Below are 21,028 nucleotides of genomic sequence, written 5' to 3' on the forward strand. Positions count from 1 at the left end.
GGTTACATAGTGAGTCCAAGGCCAGCCTGAACTATACAGCGAGACCCTGTCTCAATGCCCCCCAATACATATATATTTAAATATATGTTTATACAAATATTATATATATATGTATATATATGAGGTATCTTGGGAATATCTGAGGGACAGTAAACTATAGGGAAAAAACTTGAAAGGAAGAATTTGAAAAGTGGGAGAAGCAAGTAAAAAAGTAAGAAAATAGTGTTGCCAGAGCTGCTAGAGTTAAAAACTGTAGGGAGATGAGCAGAGAGAGAAAATAAACAGCAGCTAAATGAAGAAACAAACAAACAAACAAAAAGTAACAAAAATTAAGCAGAGGGAGGGCCCAGCTTCAGCACTCCAACAAAAGAATCTATATGCAGTTCCTTCGTGACCACTATGCCATAAAGCCAAATTGTCCACATAATTCCCTTTTTGTCTTAGTTGCAATCTGATTGCAGGTGGCCACAAGTGGACTCCATAGGTGGTCATGAGTTCTAGTGACTTGTGGTGAGCTGGCAAGCTGACAGATGCAGAGTGGACTCAGCCTGTGGGTACACATGTGCCTATAACTCAGCCAGCAAGTGGGCACGCAGGGCAGGTGCCAGATAGACTGGGTATTTGTGCTGGCGACTCTGCAGGCAAGTGTGTGAGCTGGCCTGACTCTCAGCAGAGTTGGGTAGGGTGCCATTTGCCTGTTTATCCTCTCTCTGGCCATGACAAAGAGGAGACACCCATTGCCTGCAGTAAGCACTGAGGAGGATGCTGCAGGAATGCAGCTTTCCTCAGTGTTTGCAGGGAGTTTTGGGGAGAAGGAACCTGTGTACTGACCTCTGCAATACCAGTTTGGTTCCTCAGGCTGTTTATGACACTCTCAGGATAGCTGCTCCCCAGAGGAGCAGAAAGTGGGGGTGAGCAGACCAGCCACGGCAGCACTGCTTCCCCTTTTCAACTATCCAGTAATTTGGTTTGTTCTGTGTATATTGTCTTTCCTATTTTTTGGTTTCAAGGTGTAAGCCCCTCCTTCACTACAGAATGCCTTTGTTCTCAGTGAATCTTCTCTGAGCATCTCTGAAGGGGCATCTCCTCTAGTTAGCCATGTTGGATCCTCTCAGAAACCATAATTTAAAATGTTAAAATAAGTGTCAATCCTGTGTAGAATCAGCAAGTGATAGATCAACTCCTGGAAGAAAAGATGGTCACATCTTCTCAAATCACGGCTCTTGGTTGAGAGTGATTTTGTCTCCCAGGGAACATTGGCAATGACTAGATACATCTTTGCTTGGCACAAAACGGGAGGAGGTAATGCTTCTGGCTGCCAGTAGGGTAGAGAACACGGATGCTGCTAAATATCCCACACCATACAGTCCCCGCAATAAAGAATTATCCAGGCCAAATTGTCAGTAGGGCCAAGGTGGAAAAACCTTTCTCTAAAAAAAATATAGTGCTAATGGTGAAAACGTGGAAGTTAAAGCTGTTTCCAATTAAGCATTGCTTTGCCTCCCATGCCACTAATTAATATTTAAAATTGTATTGAAAATGCAGAATTACTTTTAGCTTCTCACTGAGTTTTTGTTTCAGTTTTATGACCATCTTATAAGGAGTCATAAACATCTTAAGTGTCCTGGATATTGCCCTTCAGTAATTGTGCTTCTTATTTATACCACAAGATTTTGTGAACATGTACTTTTCAAGAATTTCATTAAATACCTAATAAAAGATGGAGTTGTTGGAAATGATTATGATTAATTATTTTGCTTCTGGGTGGTACATTTTAAAATCTTTTAATTATGAAATATTTGAAAATTGAAAGGTACAAACCAGTAACATAACAAACATTTGTGTAAGCTCTATTCAGGTTTCACAATCTTAAACATGTTGTTTTGTTTTGGAGATGTATTCCTTTTCTCCCTCTCATTCTTTTTCTACCTCTCCACCTGCCATCTTCTCTCTTTCCCTCTTTTTCCTCCACCTCTCTCTTGTAGCCAAATAATACCTGGAAAGATGGAAATGGCGCTCACTTTTCATTTCCCTTCAATTATACAGACTTGATACCTGCTGACCACCCAGTCTGCTTCCTTATTCTCTCAAAAGTGGTAACTTTCCTCTTTCCATGTCACCAATTCAGGCAGGCCTTTCTTGGCCACCCTCTATGAAGGTATCTTCTCTATTATTCTCTTCAGAGCACTACATGACATGAGATTGCTAGCCCTATCTCTTTGCTGCTCCATCTGCCCAATTGGAGCACAACCCTACCCCAGCAGGGCCTTGTGTATCTTGCTATACCCAGCTGCTGGAGTCATGCTTGACATAGTTGGTCTTCCATGAGTATTGGTTGAGTATAAGTCTTCCCACTTTCTCACTAGGTGGGATCACCTGTTTTAAATCCCTATGTGTTACAAGAATCTGTTCTTATTTTAGGTTCTCGTGGTAGAAGCACTCACAATCTACCAGCCTGCTTATGTGTCTATCAATAATGAAGCTGAGGCGAGAACAGTGTCTTTGCAGCAAGTTTTCCCCACAGACGTGGTAAGGGAAAAATCATAATCAGCTGTTTATTTTTCTGTACTTAATCAAAGATTTGATTTTCTAGTAGGAGACTCCGTGTGGAAGTATTGGAATGAATAGGCACCTATGCTTAATTTCCAAATTATGGGACTGTATGAGAAGATATTCTCACAGATAAAAGGAAAGAGATTTTACGTTGTCATGTATGTTTATATATGTAATCAGGGTGGCTTATGTGAGTGTGTTTATAATAAGTATAAATATTAAAAAGCAGGGTTTGGTTGAAGCTAAACAATAAGGAACTAGATAAGGGGTACATGGAGAAAGTACCTCCATATTTTTCAAACCTTGTCCCGTCCTCATCCCCAGTGATTTGGTGGATATGCCTGCACCCTTTCTCTAAAAGCACTTATACATGTATACTGTATATGTATCATATACATTTTATACACAGAAGCATTTTATATTACATTGTGACTGTAAAGCATATGTTTATTGTTTTGCAATTTATTACTTTTAATTCATCAATACATCATGAACAATTTTCCATATAGTATACACTGACTCACCTGATTTCTTAAATATCATAGTTCCTGTATTTCCATATCATATGATGTATTTCCTGGTATCGATGAACCTACTTTATTTTACCTGTTTCTTACTGATGGGTATTTAGATCCCCACTTTTCACTCTAGCCAGTGATAAGGCAGTTTTTATTCTGGTGGCTCCATCCTCCCATGTTTATAGAAGCATTTTCAGGCAGAGATTCCTAGAAATGGGCTTGCTAGACTTAAGGGTACTTGTGCTTGAATTTCTAATAGTTACTATCATATTTTTGCCTTTTTAAAAATTACTATCAAATTCATACCCTTCCAATCTGCACTTGTACCAGGAATACATGCAATGAGAGGTTGTAATTGCCCATTAAAGAGTTTACAGAAATGCTCAGCTGGATCTGAAGTTTTAGGCTGATAGCGATAAAAGTATTTCATCAGTTTTTAAAATAATTTTTGCAGTAATAAAGAAACATAGCACCTTTGAGAAGCACTTTAGATAGATTTATTTGCTATGCATGTGTTTCCATGAAGTATGGGAATATTTCTGCTATTAACTTGGCAAAGGAAGATAACTTTTCTTCCTGGAAGCAGAGTGTGAACAATTACATTGTAATCAGGTAAAAATAAACCCTATCTTCAAAAATAAAAATGTAACATTGTAGAACAAGCAGAAGCTTAAATTCATATTGGAGACTGCTTATCAGATATAGTCATGATATTTCAAGTGAAGGCCAGTAATCTTGTCCATACTAACATGTGAGCAATCTTCATATCATTGGAAATAGAGTCAACAGCCGTTAGTGTGAAGGGACTGCCACGATGCGCTTGTGCTTTTTTTTTCCTGATCTGTGTATATTAAATAATTTGAGTGTAAATGAGAAAACTCAAGCTATAATAAAGTACACACATGTCATTCATACAAATTAATCTCAGAAGAATGAGCATATCTTTTAACTGTTTTTATTTCTTAAATAAACTTGTATTGCAGTATAGATTGAGCCTCCTTAACTCAAAAATCTGAAATGCTGCAAAATCGAAAACCTTTTCAATGGCAGTGTTCAGAAGGTTTTGGATTTTAAAGCATTTCACATTTCAGATTTTCAAGGATGCTCAACCAGAAAATATTACAAAATCTTTTTTGTCTGTTTGTTTTTTGAGACAGGGTCTTGATATGTAGACCAGGCTGGCATTGAATTTACTGTGTAGCCCAGGCTGGCCTCGAATTCACACACTCCTGCCTCAGCCTCCCAAGTGCTGGAATTACAGTTCACATCCAGCTAAATATTATAAATTCTTGAAAAACTGCAAAATCTGAAACACTTCTGGCCCCAGGTATTTCAGATAAGGATATCCCATCTGTATCACATACACATGGAAAACTACATAAATCATAAATGTATAGTTTGATGGAGTTTTATAAGGTGAACTCACTTCAGTAGCCAGCACAGGTCAAGAAAAAATAATCTGCAGATCTTGTTCCTATTCCTTTTGTGCAGGCCTCCAGATGCCAACTCCACAGAGCACCCTGTTCTCAATTCAGAAATTCCTGAGCCAGATACCAACCTTGTTTACTTTGTTTGTGTTGTTGATGCCACTGTCATAAAAGAAAATTTTCAAAATTTGAATCTGTAATCTATTTCATTGATAAAGATGGAAAATAACTCATATTTTGAGGAGTGGTTGCAGAAAAAAACTAATGATATTAAAGTGACTCTTCATACTTTTAAAGCAAAATGGTTTTGATCTCATGATATTCTACCAGTTTGATCTCATGACATTCTATTTTGAATCATATAATGATTGCTGGCTCTTAATAGAAATTTCTGTTGGTACATATGATATCTCACTAGTTGCAAATCTTTTACTTTGTTTGTATATAGTCTGTAATAAGAAATGGAAAAGAACTCTTAAGTGACAAATACTAGTTTTCTTTGACGGATAAAATGTTTTGCACAAGTGCCCACAGTTATTGCCTTTTCCTTTGAAATGGATCTTCACGTTTGCCTTCATTTACAGTTTTGAAATTCCACACATTGCGAAAAACAAACAGATTTTCATTGACGGAGATGTCATTTTTCTATTAATTTGCATTTTTTTCTAGTGGATGGTGGGAAGAGAATACACACATACATGCATATAACTTCTGCAACATAACTGTAAAATGAGATTAAGTTCGTAATATTTTAGCCAAAGATTCAAAAATTCTTCGAAATAAGGGCACAGTAGTATGTTGGTAAAGGTTGAACAACCCACTTTTGGGGGGTGCAAGCTGATTTTCCGTGTGGGCTGATTTACGGTGTTCACATATTTCCATGGAGTAAATACTCCCAGTGTTCATTTTCAAGCAACATGAAGTCAAATGAATTTTCCTATGTAAAGTTATTTTCTACATTTGTGATCTATTGATGGTATAGCCCCTAGCTTTTCTAAAACTAGATTTTAGATAGTCCTAATGAGGCTTAGCTTTGTGCAAAGTTTAAGGAAGGGAAATAGAGGGAAGGACAGAGTTGTTTTCCTTTTTTGAGTATCTCAGTACAGATAGAAATCCCAGTTTTTCTGTTAGTCATGGTGGACTAGCTGCTTCAACAAATAGCTGCCAAATCTCAACATCTTAATATAACTTTGTCTGTGCTTCATATTGTAGCCTGGTTGGCAGGAAGCCCTGCTCCATCTTGTAGTGGCCGGAGAAAAAGATGCGGAGTGCTGTGGAGGTTTTCATGGGCCAGGCCAGCAGGTGGTGCACACCACTCCTGCTCATAACCTTTGGTCAGAACTCCGTCATATAGCTCCACCTAACTTTGAAGGAGGCTGGGAAATGTAATTTAGACATGTGCTCAGAGAGAAAAGGAAATGATTAATGAACACTGAAGGGTATCTGTCACAGTTATGCTTCTTCGAACATTTTTGCAAGTAATTCAACCTAGGTGGGTTATTTCCAAATGTGTTTTAGTGTTTACCTACCGTATTGATAAATGGTGAGAGACTGCTCAGTTTGTCAAATTATTATTTCAAATTTATATTGTCTGCTTCAAACTGGATTAGACTTACTAGTGAATTTTTCTATACAATAGAAAGTGTTTTTGGTTTTCCAAGTGGTATGAAGTACATTGTTCTAACACCTAACCTCTGAATAGCAGAAACGATTGATCTTAGAATGAATCTTAAAAAATGATCTTTGGCAAAATCAAGCCATTGATTTCTGTCTTTGATACCTGCAGACACAAGTCCATGAATGGAATTTTACCGCCTCTTCTATCAGGGGAATAAGGTAAGAACACAAGAGAAAATTTAACTATTACTTTAATACAAATAATAATGATAATCTGCTTCTGCTGTTGCTGTTTTGTGGTAGTCAGGATTGAACCCAGGGCCTTCACACTGAGCTATATCTTAAGCTCTTTCTAAAATTTTTTTACTTTTGAGACAGAGTCTCACTAGTTGCTTAGGCTTGGCTTCTGCATCAGCCTTGCCAGGAGTTTACAGGTGTGCACCACCATGGGATTACAGGTGTGTACCACCATGCCCAGCTAATGATAATGTTTTACATACTTTATTGTTTCTTCCTAGTTGTAAGATGTGATGTTCTTATTTATAATGGGGCCCAAAATAGATTATTTTCCGTTTTGTTCCTCTGCCCAAGGTTTACAATGTAGCCAGTGAGAGTTTCTTGGTTTGTTAGAACAAAGTAACTTTTCTCATGTCTAGCAGCAGAACCTCTTTTGTCTCAAACTTACATCCTCAAAAGTTGCATCCTTAAAAAGAGAAAATGTATCTTCCTTGGGCCAGAAATGTTCACATGCTCAGGGACCCCAAGAGCTAAATCCAGAAGTTATTTATGAATGGCACTTTAATGGGGCCTCCTGGAAAAGAAGGGGAGCCAGGCGTATTGATATTAGGGAGGGAAATGGTATTCCAAGAAGTGTGGTACTTGCTTTTTGAATCAGGAGTGGTGACCATTCCTGGCTTTCCCCAAGCAGAACTAAATCTAAATATAGCTTTCCCAAGTACAGCTACACCATAACTGTACTCGTCACCCTTGCAGCATGTCTAAGGGTAGGAGTGGCTCTAAAGCAGATGTGACTTGTAATACCTGCATACTGTGTGACATTGGGAAGTCACCAAGTCTCTCAAAGTCTCAGTTTCTTCTGTTTTTTATCAAATCAGGAGCTTAGACTAGATCTTTCTGTCTTTTTCTCTGATTCTAATGCTACCTCAAGGCACTGAAGGAATCCCCAGTTACTTGCAGACACAGTACAGTTTCGCACTAAGAATGTAATCATTATTTACTGCAAATATACTGATAAAAAATAAAAATTGAAAAAAATAAAATAGGCTAATTATAAAAGTGAAATGGTAAAATTGAGAGGGGAATAATAAAAGTAAAGTAATAAATTTGGATGATATTGCCCCAAAATTAAAGGTGATCAAAAAATGTTGAATATTTTCAAAACTTGATTACTTGGTGATGAAGTTGACCTTACTTGATTACTTGGTGATGGAACTGACAAGAACATGTAGTCAGGGACCTGCTGTTTGTACCTCTCACAGAGACACCTCTAGCTGCCATTTCAACCAAGGGCCTGAGGTGACTCAGAACTTGGTACTGATATGACACGAGGGGTATGCTTTGGGCATTCCCACTGCTGTCTAATGAACTGTGATAGTTCCTTTACAGATTGGTTTGTAGTGCTTAATCAGGTATGAGGTAGCTCTCATTATTTTTAATCACACTGGACTATTGGATAACGTAACCTTAATTATCTTTAATTACACTGATGATTGTGCTTTCAACACTTTGTCATGTCATCCGTAGCATAGAGTGGAAGTGTTAGGTCTCACAGGAGATGACTTAGAAGAGGCCTGATAAAGTGGCTTCATTTGTTTGGAGATCTACTCATAGAAGAGAATCAATCTACCCTGATTCTGTATAGCGCCACCTGGCAGAATGAGGGCCATTGCAGAAACTTTGAGTGTGAGTGATGAACTTTCTAACAGTGAAATCTGTCAGCAGATGGAATGTGATTACATTCTCTCACTGGACATGTTCAGGCAAATTGAATGCTCCTTATCTGAGAGACTGTAGAGTCGGGTCCAGATATAGGGTGTAGATGTATCAGATTGTATTTGAAGGCCTTTCTTGAGCTAAGCTATAATATTTATTTCTGTTGACATCATGTGACCATAAATACCATGTCCTGGTATTTTCCAAGTCTAGAAGTGCCTTTGATACCATAATAAATTACTTCACAAATACTTGCCTTTTTGAGATTGTAAACTTCTAGAGGGTAGAGACTATGTTTATACCCTTTGTGTTACCCATATGTTTAGCTTAGCAGTGAGTATAGAGGAAATTCTTGATACAAATTAAAGTCAGTTGATAAATACCAACTCAAACATAAGCAAGATAAATATCTCTGGTATTGAAATTTCATCTAGAACTAAAGGGCAAATTTGGGGGTTATTTGTTAAAAGATGAATAAGTCAGGAATTTGTAAAATGAAAGAAAATCTATTACTATATTTTCTCAAAAACTTAAAATTGGTATCTTATGTATAAACATTACGTTTTGAATTACAGTGTCTCCAGGGTTGATGAACGGTGCTGTTTTCTTTATATCTACAATAATTCTGATGACTTTCAACTCTACTTTTCAACAGAAAACCGGTGTATCAGGTGAGTTAGTCGCTAATTCAGGTAATTACAATCTATAGTGAATCCCTTTTTAAGGACCTTTGTTGTGAAAAATATTTGCTTTAATAGCTTTCTTGAAATTTTAACTTACAGAAAATTACCTTTATAGCTTTGAGATATAATCCACATACCTTGCAACAGACTACAACTCAACTTTTTAGTATATTTACAGAATCTTCAGTCATTACCACTTTCTAATTTTAGAATATTTTCATCACTCCTTCAAAGAAAACCAATATCCATTAGCAGTTGCTCCCCATTTCCACCAACCTCAGCCCGGTAACCCAGCCCTGTGCAATCACCATTCTCCTTTCTCTTTGAATATGCCCATTTTAGACATTGTGTATACGTGGAGTCATAAAATATATGGTTTTTCTGTGACTGGCTTTTTCCACTTAGCATTGTGCTTTCAAGGTTTATCCCTGTTGTACTATACTGATACGTTATTGCTATTTTGTGGCTGAATAATATTCCATTGAATGAATATGCCACATTTTACTTATCTGTTCATCAATTGATAGGCATCAGGGGTGCTTCCATTTTTGATTATTAATTTTGCTTCTGTGAATATACACATGCAAGTTTTTATGAGAACATATGCTTTTTTTTCTTCTGGCATCAAAATGTTGGGTCTTATGATAACTCTAACCCTTTGAGAAACTGCCAGACTCTTATTCTCCAGTATTAACCCTTTACCACATTTGTTTTACATTTTTTATATGTATATGTTTCTTATTTCTGAACTATGTAAGAGTAAGTTGTAGACATAATGCTGCATTCTCTCTAAATAATTTGGTATACTTTCTAAAAGCAAGGATATCAGCTTATGTAATTTCAGTAGTTATCTAATCATGAATTACGATGGACATGATATTATCATCTAGAAACCATATCCAAATTTTACTTACTGCCTCTCTCATGCCTATTATAGGAAAACAAAAATTTTTTCCCTCTGGTCCACAGTCCAATCCATGATCACATGTTATAATTATCATGTCTGTATAGTCTCTATTCATCTGGAAGAGGTCATCATCAGTTTTTGTCTTTCTTGATTTAATACTTTCAGAGAGTACAGGAAAAATGTGTTCTGTGGTCCTTTGATTTGGAATGGTTTGCTCTTTACTCGTGAATACACTCATGTGACACATTTTGGGTGAAAGCGATACTGCAACTTTCTCAGCACTTCATAGGGAATATACGGTATCTTTTTGTGATTCCTGGTGATGTTAAATAGATCAGCTGGTGAAAGTGGTATTTACCAGGTTTCTCCAACTTTGTCCATTTTTCATCAAGCTATTTGTCTTTGTGATTGTTTAGGTTTTCTTTCTTTCCCCTCCTTCCTCCTTTGTTCCCCTCCTCCAATTGTCGAGTTTTAAGAGTTCTTTATATATTCTTTATGCAAGACTCTTAATTAGGATGAGATTTGCAAATGCTTTCTCCTGTTGTATGAGTTGTCTTTTTACTCTGTTGATGGTAACACTTGCAACATAAGTTTTTAATTTTGCTGAAGTTCATTTTATCTATTTTTTCTTTTGTCATTTGTGTTTTTGGTTAATACCTCAGAAGATGCTTAACCCAAGGTATTCAACAATTTTTATGTTTTCTTCTGAGAGTTTTATAATTTTAGCTCATATTTAAGTCTCTAATCCATTTTTTATTTTTTAAAAAAGTAGTGTGAGATAGGGAATCCAACTTCATTCTTTTTGCATATGAATATGTGGTTGTCTGAGCTCCATTTGTTGTAAAGACTATTATTTCCCCACTGAATGGTCTTGGAAGTCTTAGAATATATGATAACCATTAGGAGTTTATGTCTGCACTCTCAGTTCGATTCTATTGATCTATATGCCTATCATTTGATTACTGCAGCTTTGTAAAAAGTTGTAAAAACAAGAAATGTGAGTCCTCCAACTTTGTGTTCTTCAAGGTTGCTTTGGTTATTGTAGATGCTTGCATTTTCATGAGAATTTTAGGATTATCTTATCAATTTGAGGAAAAAGCTAAAATTTTCACAGAAAGCATGTTGTCTATCTAGATCATTTCGGGAGCATTGCCATATTATCATGTTTTCTTCCAATCCATGAATATAAGATGCCTTTTTATTTAGTCTTTCTTTAATTTCTTTCAACAGTGTTTCATAGTTTCAGAGTAGACTTGTGGTCTTGCACATCATTTGTCAAATATATACCTAAGTACTTCATTCCCTTGACGCTACTGTACATGGAATTGTTTCCTTAATTTCACTTTTGGGTTGTTTCCAATGTATAAACATACACTTGATCTTTGTATGTTGATTTTGTAACCTGCAACCTTGCTGAACTTATTAGTTCTAGTACTTTTTATTGAATTTCTTAGGGTTTTTATCTATATGGTCATGTCATCTGCAGATATAGTCAGAATTCTTCATTACCAACCTAGATGCCTTTGTTTTTTTGTTTTTGTTTTTGTTTCGCCTAGTCACTCTGGCTGGAATCTGCAGTATAATGTAGGATAAAAGTGGTGAGAGTAGACAGCCTTATCTTGTTCATGATCGAAAAGAGAAAGCAGCCAGGATTTCCTTATTAGGTATGCTGTCATCAGCCAGTTTTTCATGGATAGCCTTTAGTGGGTTGAGGAAGTTCTTTTATTCCTAGTATGACTGTTTCTATCATATAATTTGAGGAAATTTTAACTCATTATGTCTCAGATGATCATTATCACAACATACTTAATCAGATTAAATATCAGACTAGGGAATCCTTGAGTTACAACCTTCAAGTTACAGCAGGGAAAAATGCTGTTAAATATGAGGCAGAACATCCTGTTATTAAAAAGCTACATTAACGAAATAATGTAGCAACCTTATGCATTTTGTCCCCTTATACAAGATCTTATATCTCACTGAGCACTACACTGTCTACACCTTGAGAAGGGATGGTCCTGCTGTTCTTAGCACTGATTAGACCACCCCTGGAATGCTAGCATCAGGGTCAGACTTGAAGAATAGCAGGGACATATTTGAACAATTAACTGTTCGTGGAGTGACTCATGAGTCCTGAGGGAAACAGTGAAGAAACAAGAAGACTTAGATGGACAGGATAAAAGTATGAACATTGCTAATGGGCACTGTTATATAGAAAAAGGATTAATTCTTTTTAAATTTATTCTTATTTAATTTTAACTGATACATGAAATAAATTCATTTATTTGTTGAGTACCCCATGATGTTTGAGGCATGTATGCCTTGTATAACGATAAAATCAGAGTACATATGTCCATTTCCTCAATTATCATTTCTTTATGGTGAAAATATTCAAGATCCTTTCTTCTAGCTTTTCAAAACATATATATGGTACATAACTGTTATCTGTAGTCACCCTATTCTTCAGTATAACACCAGGGTTTCTTTTCCCATCTAACTATAACTTAGTCCCCATTGATCAGCTTTCCCCCTCCCTCTGTTCCTACTCCTCTCTCCAGCCTTTGGCAACCACTTTTATACTCTCACCTAAAATCTGTCTGAGACATGTGTCCTCCCACGTTTACTGCAGCACTGGTCACAGTAACCAAGGCATGAAAACAACCTAAGTGCCCATCAGCTGATGATGGAAGAAAATGTGGTATATAAACACAAAAGGAGTGGACTCTAAGCAGTCTCTACTGGAACACACATCAAAGAAATTTTCAGGTCAATAAAAGGAAAAACATTTTTGAGTGAGTTCTTCAAGGACTGAACTGCTTTTGGGAGATAACAAGTACTCTGTTGCTGGAGGTGCTCAGCGTTATTGTTGTCCATAGTTGGTGGAGATAGTGTATAGAGAAGATTCAAATGCCACGCGGGTATTGGGCCTAGATTAGATGAACACTGAAGTACCATGTCAAATCACGGAGTGAACTGATTGTTCCATGGTTTGTAAAAGATTGACTTATGCTTCAATACAGTTTAATACAGTGGTGGCGAGCTTATGGTGGGCATGCCGTAGCAGGCTGTTGTATCATTGAAAGCTTGCAAAGGTTCAGCATCACTGTTTTAATAAGGCTAAGTTAAAGGTGAATAACCAGCGTGATCCTAATGGGCAGCATCTTTGTGACATCTATTGTTCTAGGTTTTGCTATTTTGTCAGAGATATGCTACACAGTACAGCGGGCCCTACAGTGGATCTGGACATAGGTCGTAATGGAGACACATTACAAGTAAGTCACAGAAGGCCTAAAACTTGGAAAGAGTTCCTTATTCTATTTTTGATGCTTAAAGTACATATCCCAATATTCATGTAAAAATCTTTTATTGAGCATATTTTAAAATGCTAATTTCTGAACTAGGCAGCTGTCACCACCCATGGCTGTCAGAAACTAATATATTGTTATAGGGAATCTCATTGCCTTGAGATCACTTTAGTCAGAATTTTTAAGAAAAATTTGGCCATGGATCAGACTAAAATTTTCTTTTGTGTACAGCCTGTGAAAAAGTTTTTATTAGGCTAACTGATAGTATTTGTGAGAGTACAAAGGAAATTGCCAGCTAGAAGCAGGCCTTTTCATTTAAAATGACTGTAGTTATATCTATGTGCATATAGTATATTAAATATAACAGTTTTTAAATCTTTTTTAAGAAACTAGGATTATCATAAGCTCCTTTGGACTAGAAAGTTGTAGTCCACAGGTACTATACTACTTTACATATATTTAAATCTTGTACAGTTATTACTTTGACATTAACTCAGTTTCTCCCAATGATTACAATTTAATGAGATTTTATACTTCCAAGTTAGAGTGAAATGAATTCCTTGATGTTTCCTTCAGAAATTATTAAGGGACTTCATGTTAATGATTGAGTCAAGTACTAGAGTTATTAGCATAGACTCAAAACGAACTGAGTGATGGACATTGAAGACAGTATATGTAGGGGAGCAGAGAAAGGTGTAAGATAAAAAAATCTTTTAGGGAGCATGCCAATTCCTAGTTAAATCCAACAATGATGGAGACCCTTTAGTTATCTTAATTGTCATGAGCAACCTTAGAAGTAGGAACTGTTCTGTGAATAAACTGCATTTCAGTAAGTAGATAAAAGTGGAACATGCAAAACAATAGAAGTATGCATTCCTTCCTCTCTGCTTTAAATAAGTGTTTTTCAGCCTCTGTGGTCATCTTTATTACTCAAATCAACTCACATGCAGCTGTGTGTAACAGCTTTTGGTGATAAGACTGAAGCAACAATATAGCCATAGTAATTGTAAATTGAATTTGTGTGGTATGTGCTAGATTTATACTACTGAAAGAAGAGTAAAATCCAGCCTATGTCTCTGTATTAAGATAACTTTATGGACCTTCAGTTCTCTCCTGGGATATTGAAAGAGGTTTGTTTCCTGACAAGTTGATAGGGACACTATTTGGAGTACTGAACATGCTTAGAAGAGGTTTTAACTTACAGCATTAAAATGGCAAGAAGTCTTTAAAAGGTGAACCAGGTAAGTTATATGTGATTCATATTTTCAATTTTCTTGAAGGCTATAAATATATGAACCACTGAGAGTCATTATTGAGTGAAAGGTATATAATCTAAGAATCATGACTTGCTTAGTACTCAAATAATATTTATGAATTTTATAAAAATTGCTAGACAACTTTTGACCTTCTGGGGGATTTCTTTACTTCAGGTTATATGAAGGGTTTTTTTGTCCCTCTGTCTTTCCTGCTTTAGTATGAGTATGACCATGATGCAAATGGGGAAAGAATTGTCCTGGGACAAGGCACCTATGGAATTGTGTACGCTGGCCAAGATCTGAGGAATCAAGTGAGCATAGCCATCAAGGAAATTCCAGAGAGAGACTGCAGGCAAGTTGGGGGCTTCCACATTCTGCACTTAACATCCAGCCCCTCAAATCCCAGGCCCACTACCGAGAGCGCAGAGGATTTAAGAATGAAAGCATTATGTTGTCACAAAACTTGTAATTCTCTTGTAATAAGGATGATGTTCTTTTGCTCTATCTGTGTTAGAATTAGATTAAGAAAATGGAACAGCTTCACTTGGAGGTCTTGGATTGCAGAAAGTTGTATTTTAAAAGAAAAGTGTGTTTCTACCCATTAACTGCTCCTGGGGTTTTATGTTCTGTGTAGTTGTTTCCAAATGTTTTTAAATGTGACTGAACACTTTTTTTTTTAATCCTGGGATCAATCCCAGGGCTTTGAGGGTGCTAGGCAAGTGCTGTACCATTGAACTACATCTCCACCTTGTACTGAGTGTTTTTAAGTTCCCATTGGAACAGCTGAAAAATGATTTTGATTTGTTTGGATACATCATTACGGAAAATTAAAAGCAGTATAAAACATTAGATTTTTCCAAAACAGAGTTTTAAAAAATAGTCTGGCCTTCAACTTTACCCAGGGGTATGTGCCTACGGCCCTCCAACAAGGTGATCACTGACTGATTAAGGGTGGGTGCACATCACAGTTAGTGATTCATACCAATTAAGATCCTTTGTTAAGTCTTTCATTTGTTGATTTTCAAAGAGAGAGTATGCTGTGATTATGTGATTTATAAGATAAGACCTGAAATGAACTAGTGCAGTTTCTTCATTTTACCAGTATGAAAACCAAGGCTGCAGAAGATAAAATGACTCCTACAAGGATGTGTAGAAACAAGAATAGGATCTGGTATTCTGTCTCTCATTCTTGTGATATATAAGGTGCTACAGTTGTATAGATTTGGGGAAATTCCTGGCATATGCCACCTCTTTCATTTGGTAGCACTGGTAGTTCCAGATGTTCATTGCCCATAGCAGTTCCTGGGATTTTAGACCAGAAAGGGGCCTTAGAGATCATTTTCTCCAACTATACATTTGCTGGCTAATTTAACAGTGAGAACCTTTTCTCTGCTGGGTTCTGAGCTGGCTGTGAGGACTGAAAAGTTACTAGGATATTGTCCTGATCCCAGGGTGTTACCAGTTAGGTGAGCAGTGCCTGTGAGCAGATGCCTGTGAGTCAAAGTGACAAGTGCCATAATAGAAGGGTATACAGAGTATTTTTAGAACACAGAGGTGGGCTGAGTTTTCCTGTGTGAGTTGTAGCCAGTTTGAAAAAACAAATCAATTTTGAGCTGGTCTTTGAGGGATGAGTAGGAGTTTACTTGGCAGAAAAAGGAGACTTACTTTAGGAGAAAATATAACTGTTAAAACACAGAACATGTTCAGAGAGCAATTTTTTTTTTATAATGGCTTGGATGTAGGATGTGGGCAATGGAGGGCACTTGAGGCAAATATAAGGCATCATCTGGCCTGATTTTGAAAGTTTTTGTGTGCCACATAAAACAGTACAGTTTTTATGTGGACTTTATAGAGAGAAATGGTATGGTGATATGTGTGTTTCAAGAAGAGATAGCTCGGGGCTGGGGATTTAGCTCAGCGGCAAAGCGCCTGCCTGGCAAGCGCAAGGTCGTGAGTTCGGTTCCCGGTACCGGAGAAAAACAAAAAAAAAAAAAAAAAAAAAAAAGAAGACATAGCCCCAGGGATGAGGAATGATGAACTACAATGTCCAGAGACTGAGGCTAGATGACACATTAGGTAGCTGCTAGAGTGGTCTGTGGTCAGTCTATAAAGTAAGACTGGAAAGCAGCTGAAGATGGAATCTTCCAGAATACCACCCTGCATAAGAGGCAGAGGAGATGGATTGTTGAAAGGTAAAAAAATGGTTGGAGAGTTCAGGCCTTAGCAGTAATGATAGTAAGAACAGCAGTTGTTGAGTGGTTACCACAAACCAGGCCCTCCACTGGGTGCCAGAGTGCCTTGATGCACTTTGGCCCCCAGAAGTCCTACGTGGCTGGTATTCTTACAGCTTGAATATTCCTTATCCAAAATGTGTGAGACTAGATGTGTTTTGGATTTGAGATTTTTTTTCAGGTTTTGGAACATTTGCATATATATAATGAAGCTTATTGGGCATGAGACCCAAATTTAAACATAAACTTCATTTTTTGACACTTTAGATACACAGTCTGAAGGTCATTTTTGGTTAATAGTGTGTTTGTGTTTTGTGACACATCACATGAGGTCAGATGTACAATTTCCTACTTGTGGAGTTAGGTTAGCACTCTAAAAGTTTCAGATTTTGAATTGGTTGTGGTGGCACATTCCTGTAATCCCAGCTACTTGAGAGGCTGGGGCAGGAGGATCTTAAGTCTAAGGCAAGCCTGGGCAACTTAAGTCACAACTCAGTAGTAGAGCACTTGCCTAGCATGTGCCACACCTTCAATTCAATCCCAAGTACCAGGGAGAAGAAGTTTTGGAAGTTTTTTTTTTTTTTTTGTGTGTGTGTGTGTGTATGTATGTATGTATGTATTTTGCAGTATTAAGGATTGAACTTGGGGGCCTTTGCACTGAGCTAGCTCTTTTTTTTATTTTTTGAGACAGGATCTCACTAAGTTGCCTAGGTTGGTTTGAACTTGTAATCCTCCTGCCTCAGCCTCCCAGAGTGCTGCAATTATAGTCCTGTACCACCATACGTGGCTAAATTGGAGATTAGGGAACATTTCAGATTTGGGGCCTTTGCATTAGGGATGCTCGGCCTGTATTCCCCAGTTTACAGATGGGAAGCTGAGTAGTTTCATGGAAGGCAAGGGAGAGTGAGTTTCCAGAAAGAAGGGATGGCCAGCAGTAGGGAAGCCACTGGTGAGGTGCTGTGGGGTCTAGAGCCCTTGGGATTTGGCAGGTGACACTGGCTTTGTTTTTTTATAATAGGTACGCTCAACCTCTGCATGAGGAGATAGCCCTGAACAAGTACCTCAAACACCGCAACATCGTCCAGTACCTGGGCTCTGTTTCTGAGGGTGGGTACGTTAAGATCTTTATGGAGCAGGTGGCTGGAGGTGAGTGGTCAGTGTTTTCTGGTTTCGTATTCTGAAAATCACTAATGTAAATACAATATGGGCATCACTAATTGTTCTGCTATTTGAAAATTACAGACCTTTTAGAGGTTGGAAAACATTGGTTTCTTTAAAAAAAATTCTACAAACTTTTGAAATGTCACATAAATAGTCTATTTCTACTTTGTTTATTCAACCCACAAATACTCACTGCATATCTACTGGGTACCAGCACTGGGGACAAAGAGATGAAGAAAGCAGAGTTTCCTGTCTCTTCAGAGTCTAGTAATTTAAAGGTGATTTGGAAATCAGGGGACACAGACTATCAAAGTGACATTATAAAATAACATATTGATAATGAAATCAAATATCAGGACTTTCTCCACAAAATCCCTAAATGTGGGGAATAGAATATAAGAGATAAGAAATAGTTCCTTGGATATGGAGCTGACTGTCTAGTTTTAATCAGTTCAGCCACATATAAGCTGTGTGACCTCAGGAAACTTATTTTCTCTGTGCCCTCAGTTTTCTGGTTGAATAAATAAATTATAAAATTGGAGTAATAATAGTTACTATAATTGTGGTGATAATTGCTGGAGTAATAACCCTATCTCCATGGATCATCGGGTGAATTAAATGAGGTAATATATGTATAGTTTTTCAAATAGTGCCTGGCAGCAAGCAAAAGCCCAGGAAATAGCTGCCCATTAAATAATAAAAAAATTCACAAAATATTTTCATTAAATAACAATTATAATCATTTGAATGCAGATGTAAAACCTTTAGTTAGAAATTTATATTTATTCAAGCAATGATTATTAAGAGACTAACATTACTTTAAGAGTATAACTCTATTAAGAGCTAAGCAGTAGGCTAGACTTAAGGCTAGATTAAGGACAAATACTCTCTCTTTCCTTAGGTAGCTTATAGTGTAGCCAAAAACATGTATGTTGCTGTTCACGTTTGTCACTGTTCCAGGTGTTAGGCTAAAAGGTGACAAGATTAGAGGTAGGTATCCATCCTCTCTCACAGATGGGGAAACTAAAGTATGGCAAGGTCCCAGAGCACTGGAGAGTGGCACAGCTCAGTACAGCTGATGCATGGAGGGCCGATTCTTGCCAGCGGGAAGGCCCGCCTGCACTCACACCACCATCTCTGGGACAGGTGGTAGGAACATTCAGAGGGAGGTTTTCTTTTAGCCCAAAAGTTCAGTGCTTATTGGAATAATGGGGAAGGGCTTGCTAGTCAGACAGTCTTACCCTGGAACTTGCCTTTGAGGCTTTCTTACAGTGAGGACAGACAGATATCACCTCCTCTGATTCTAGTCCCTGTCACTTGCAAGGGCCCTTCACTGTAGACTTGTCTGCCTCTGACTATCGGATGAGGTGTGAAATATGGCTTTGATCGAAGTAGAATGGCCAAGTTGGTTATATAGCAAGTGTCACATGACCCAAGTAATGTGTGATAGCAGGTCATACCTCTGAGTTCAGAGAGCATTGTTTCTCTTGATGTTGTGCAACTAAACAGAGCTAAGCCCAAAGTTGGCCCCACTGAATTTCAGGGATCACAGGAGGTCCTCTTTATTACCTCCCGTCTTTTCTTTGGTTGGGACTTTAGAGAAGGAAGAATTGTGTTACACTGAGCCAGATATGACAATGACGATGCTGGTGTAAGTGCTTATATCAGCTTACATCCTACCCCATCTTATTTCCCTGAACTCTTACAGTTCAATTTTTTTCACACTGATTTGTGTTTTGCTGTGTTGGTGTTTCTAGAAAGCCTTTCTGCTCTCTTGCGATCCAAATGGGGGCCGATAGAGGAAGCCGTTATCAAGTTTTACACCAAGCAGATCCTGGAAGGCCTGAAGTATCTCCATGAAAACCATATAGTGCACAGAGACATAAAGGTATTGGCTTGTCTAGACCCATGGCATTTAGCTCCCATTGGGTCGTGAAGGCTATCTGTGTAGTGTGTGCTGAGAGACTTGCTTATAGAGGGGGCTGATGTGGCAAGACTACACCCCAAGTGAAAAATACAGTCTTCCTGGAGACACTGTCTCAATGTCCCAAACTGTGTCATGTCCATTTGTTTATACCTGTCTTTAAACACTCAATGCTGTTCTTTTTCTGAAGGGTGATAATATTCTGATAAATAGCTACAGTGGACTGGTAAAAATCTCCGATTTTGGAACCTCCAAATGCCTCGCAGCATTGAACCCATGCACAAATACCTGTGCAGGTAAGCAGGGACATTTACAGAGCCTGGCACGATAGCTACCTTGGAGTTAAGCTATGGTTATGTGAGAGGTACTCACAGGGCACCTTCCCAGCATAAAGTGATAGTTGATACTTTGTGTGGATAGTGTGTTGTCCTGACCGCAAATTGTTGTAGTAATATCAAAGGGATACACTTAGCTGGCTACTTATGGCAACAAGATTGCTCTACATTCTACTTTGCCTCTCAGAAGTTGGGTAGATAGAAGGCTCCGCTGAGCTTTCCTGAGGGATTCTCATCCAGTCAGCAAAATGACAGTGCTGGTAGCACATTACTCAAACTCGTGTAATTCTGAATAACAGTACCCGTCAGACAACAGATTAGAACATTTTATTGGGGTTTGTTATAAAAATAGCCTGTTACCTTAGTGAATTCTGACACCTTGTGTTTTGATATGATTATGTATCCCAGGGAGGCTAATTTTTCTGGGGGAATATGAAGTTTTAAGTGGATTTAAGGAGTTGCATTTTCTTTTGTATATGTCAGTGATGGAACAGTTTCAATGCTGAGAGAGAATGGACTCAAAGGGTGACATAAAATTACCAAACCAGTTGTTAATTACCAGACCAATAGGTAAAATACCACTCAAAAGCTACCTATGCTTAAAAGCTCTGAAATAAGCTATAAAAGGCCGATGACTGATCTTTATCTCTGTAGTCACCAAAACTATGTAATGGACAGGTTGGACCTTATTTTTAGTGAACAGTATCTCAGCTTTGAAGGACTTTTCTTCAACAAGAGAGTTATGTGGCAGCTGCTGGATGCCCATAGTCAATGGAGATGTGCTTCCATCAAAAGGGAAATTTAATACATCAAAAATGACTTTTTAGCTGTAACACAAGGGGGTGTATGTGCATCTCAAAATAGGAAAATACCACACCAAGGCACTATCAGAATTTCTCACAGGAAGAACATGTTGAATTTTCATTTATTATTATTTCTGGTATAAATATACATATACTTACATCATATTTACATATGAATATATGTAGGGCTGGCCAGTTTTTCCTCTCTTAGCATTTTACTACCCTAGTTGAAACAACTTATATCCTGCTCCTCTTTGGAAGCCACCAATTAGCTTGGCAATATGTAGCAAGAGAGGCTCTGATACGACAAGGAGTTATTTCAGAAACATAAAATCCCTCAACAATTTATCTTATA

At 37.7% G+C, this 21,028-nt stretch overlaps 1 protein-coding gene across 1 annotated transcript in view; it reads left to right on the plus strand.

Moving 5' to 3' along the window:
- The window catches only part of Map3k15 (mitogen-activated protein kinase kinase kinase 15), a gene marked incomplete at its 5' end in the record, with an annotated part of 93,807 nt that overhangs the window by 54,453 nt on the left and 18,326 nt on the right, over nucleotides 1-21,028 (plus strand). Inside the window, 8 exon segments of the mRNA XM_013509902.1 lie at nucleotides 2,422-2,529; nucleotides 6,285-6,334; nucleotides 8,644-8,739; nucleotides 12,843-12,930; nucleotides 14,438-14,571; nucleotides 17,469-17,596; nucleotides 19,369-19,499; nucleotides 19,726-19,831. Of these exon segments, the coding sequence (XP_013365356.1) occupies nucleotides 2,422-2,529; nucleotides 6,285-6,334; nucleotides 8,644-8,739; nucleotides 12,843-12,930; nucleotides 14,438-14,571; nucleotides 17,469-17,596; nucleotides 19,369-19,499; nucleotides 19,726-19,831 (841 nt within the window).

This window comes from Chinchilla lanigera, unplaced genomic scaffold (genome assembly GCF_000276665.1).
Source record: "Chinchilla lanigera isolate Chin_1 unplaced genomic scaffold, ChiLan1.0 scaffold00185, whole genome shotgun sequence".
In the NCBI taxonomy this organism is placed as follows: Eukaryota; Metazoa; Chordata; class Mammalia; order Rodentia; family Chinchillidae; genus Chinchilla; species Chinchilla lanigera.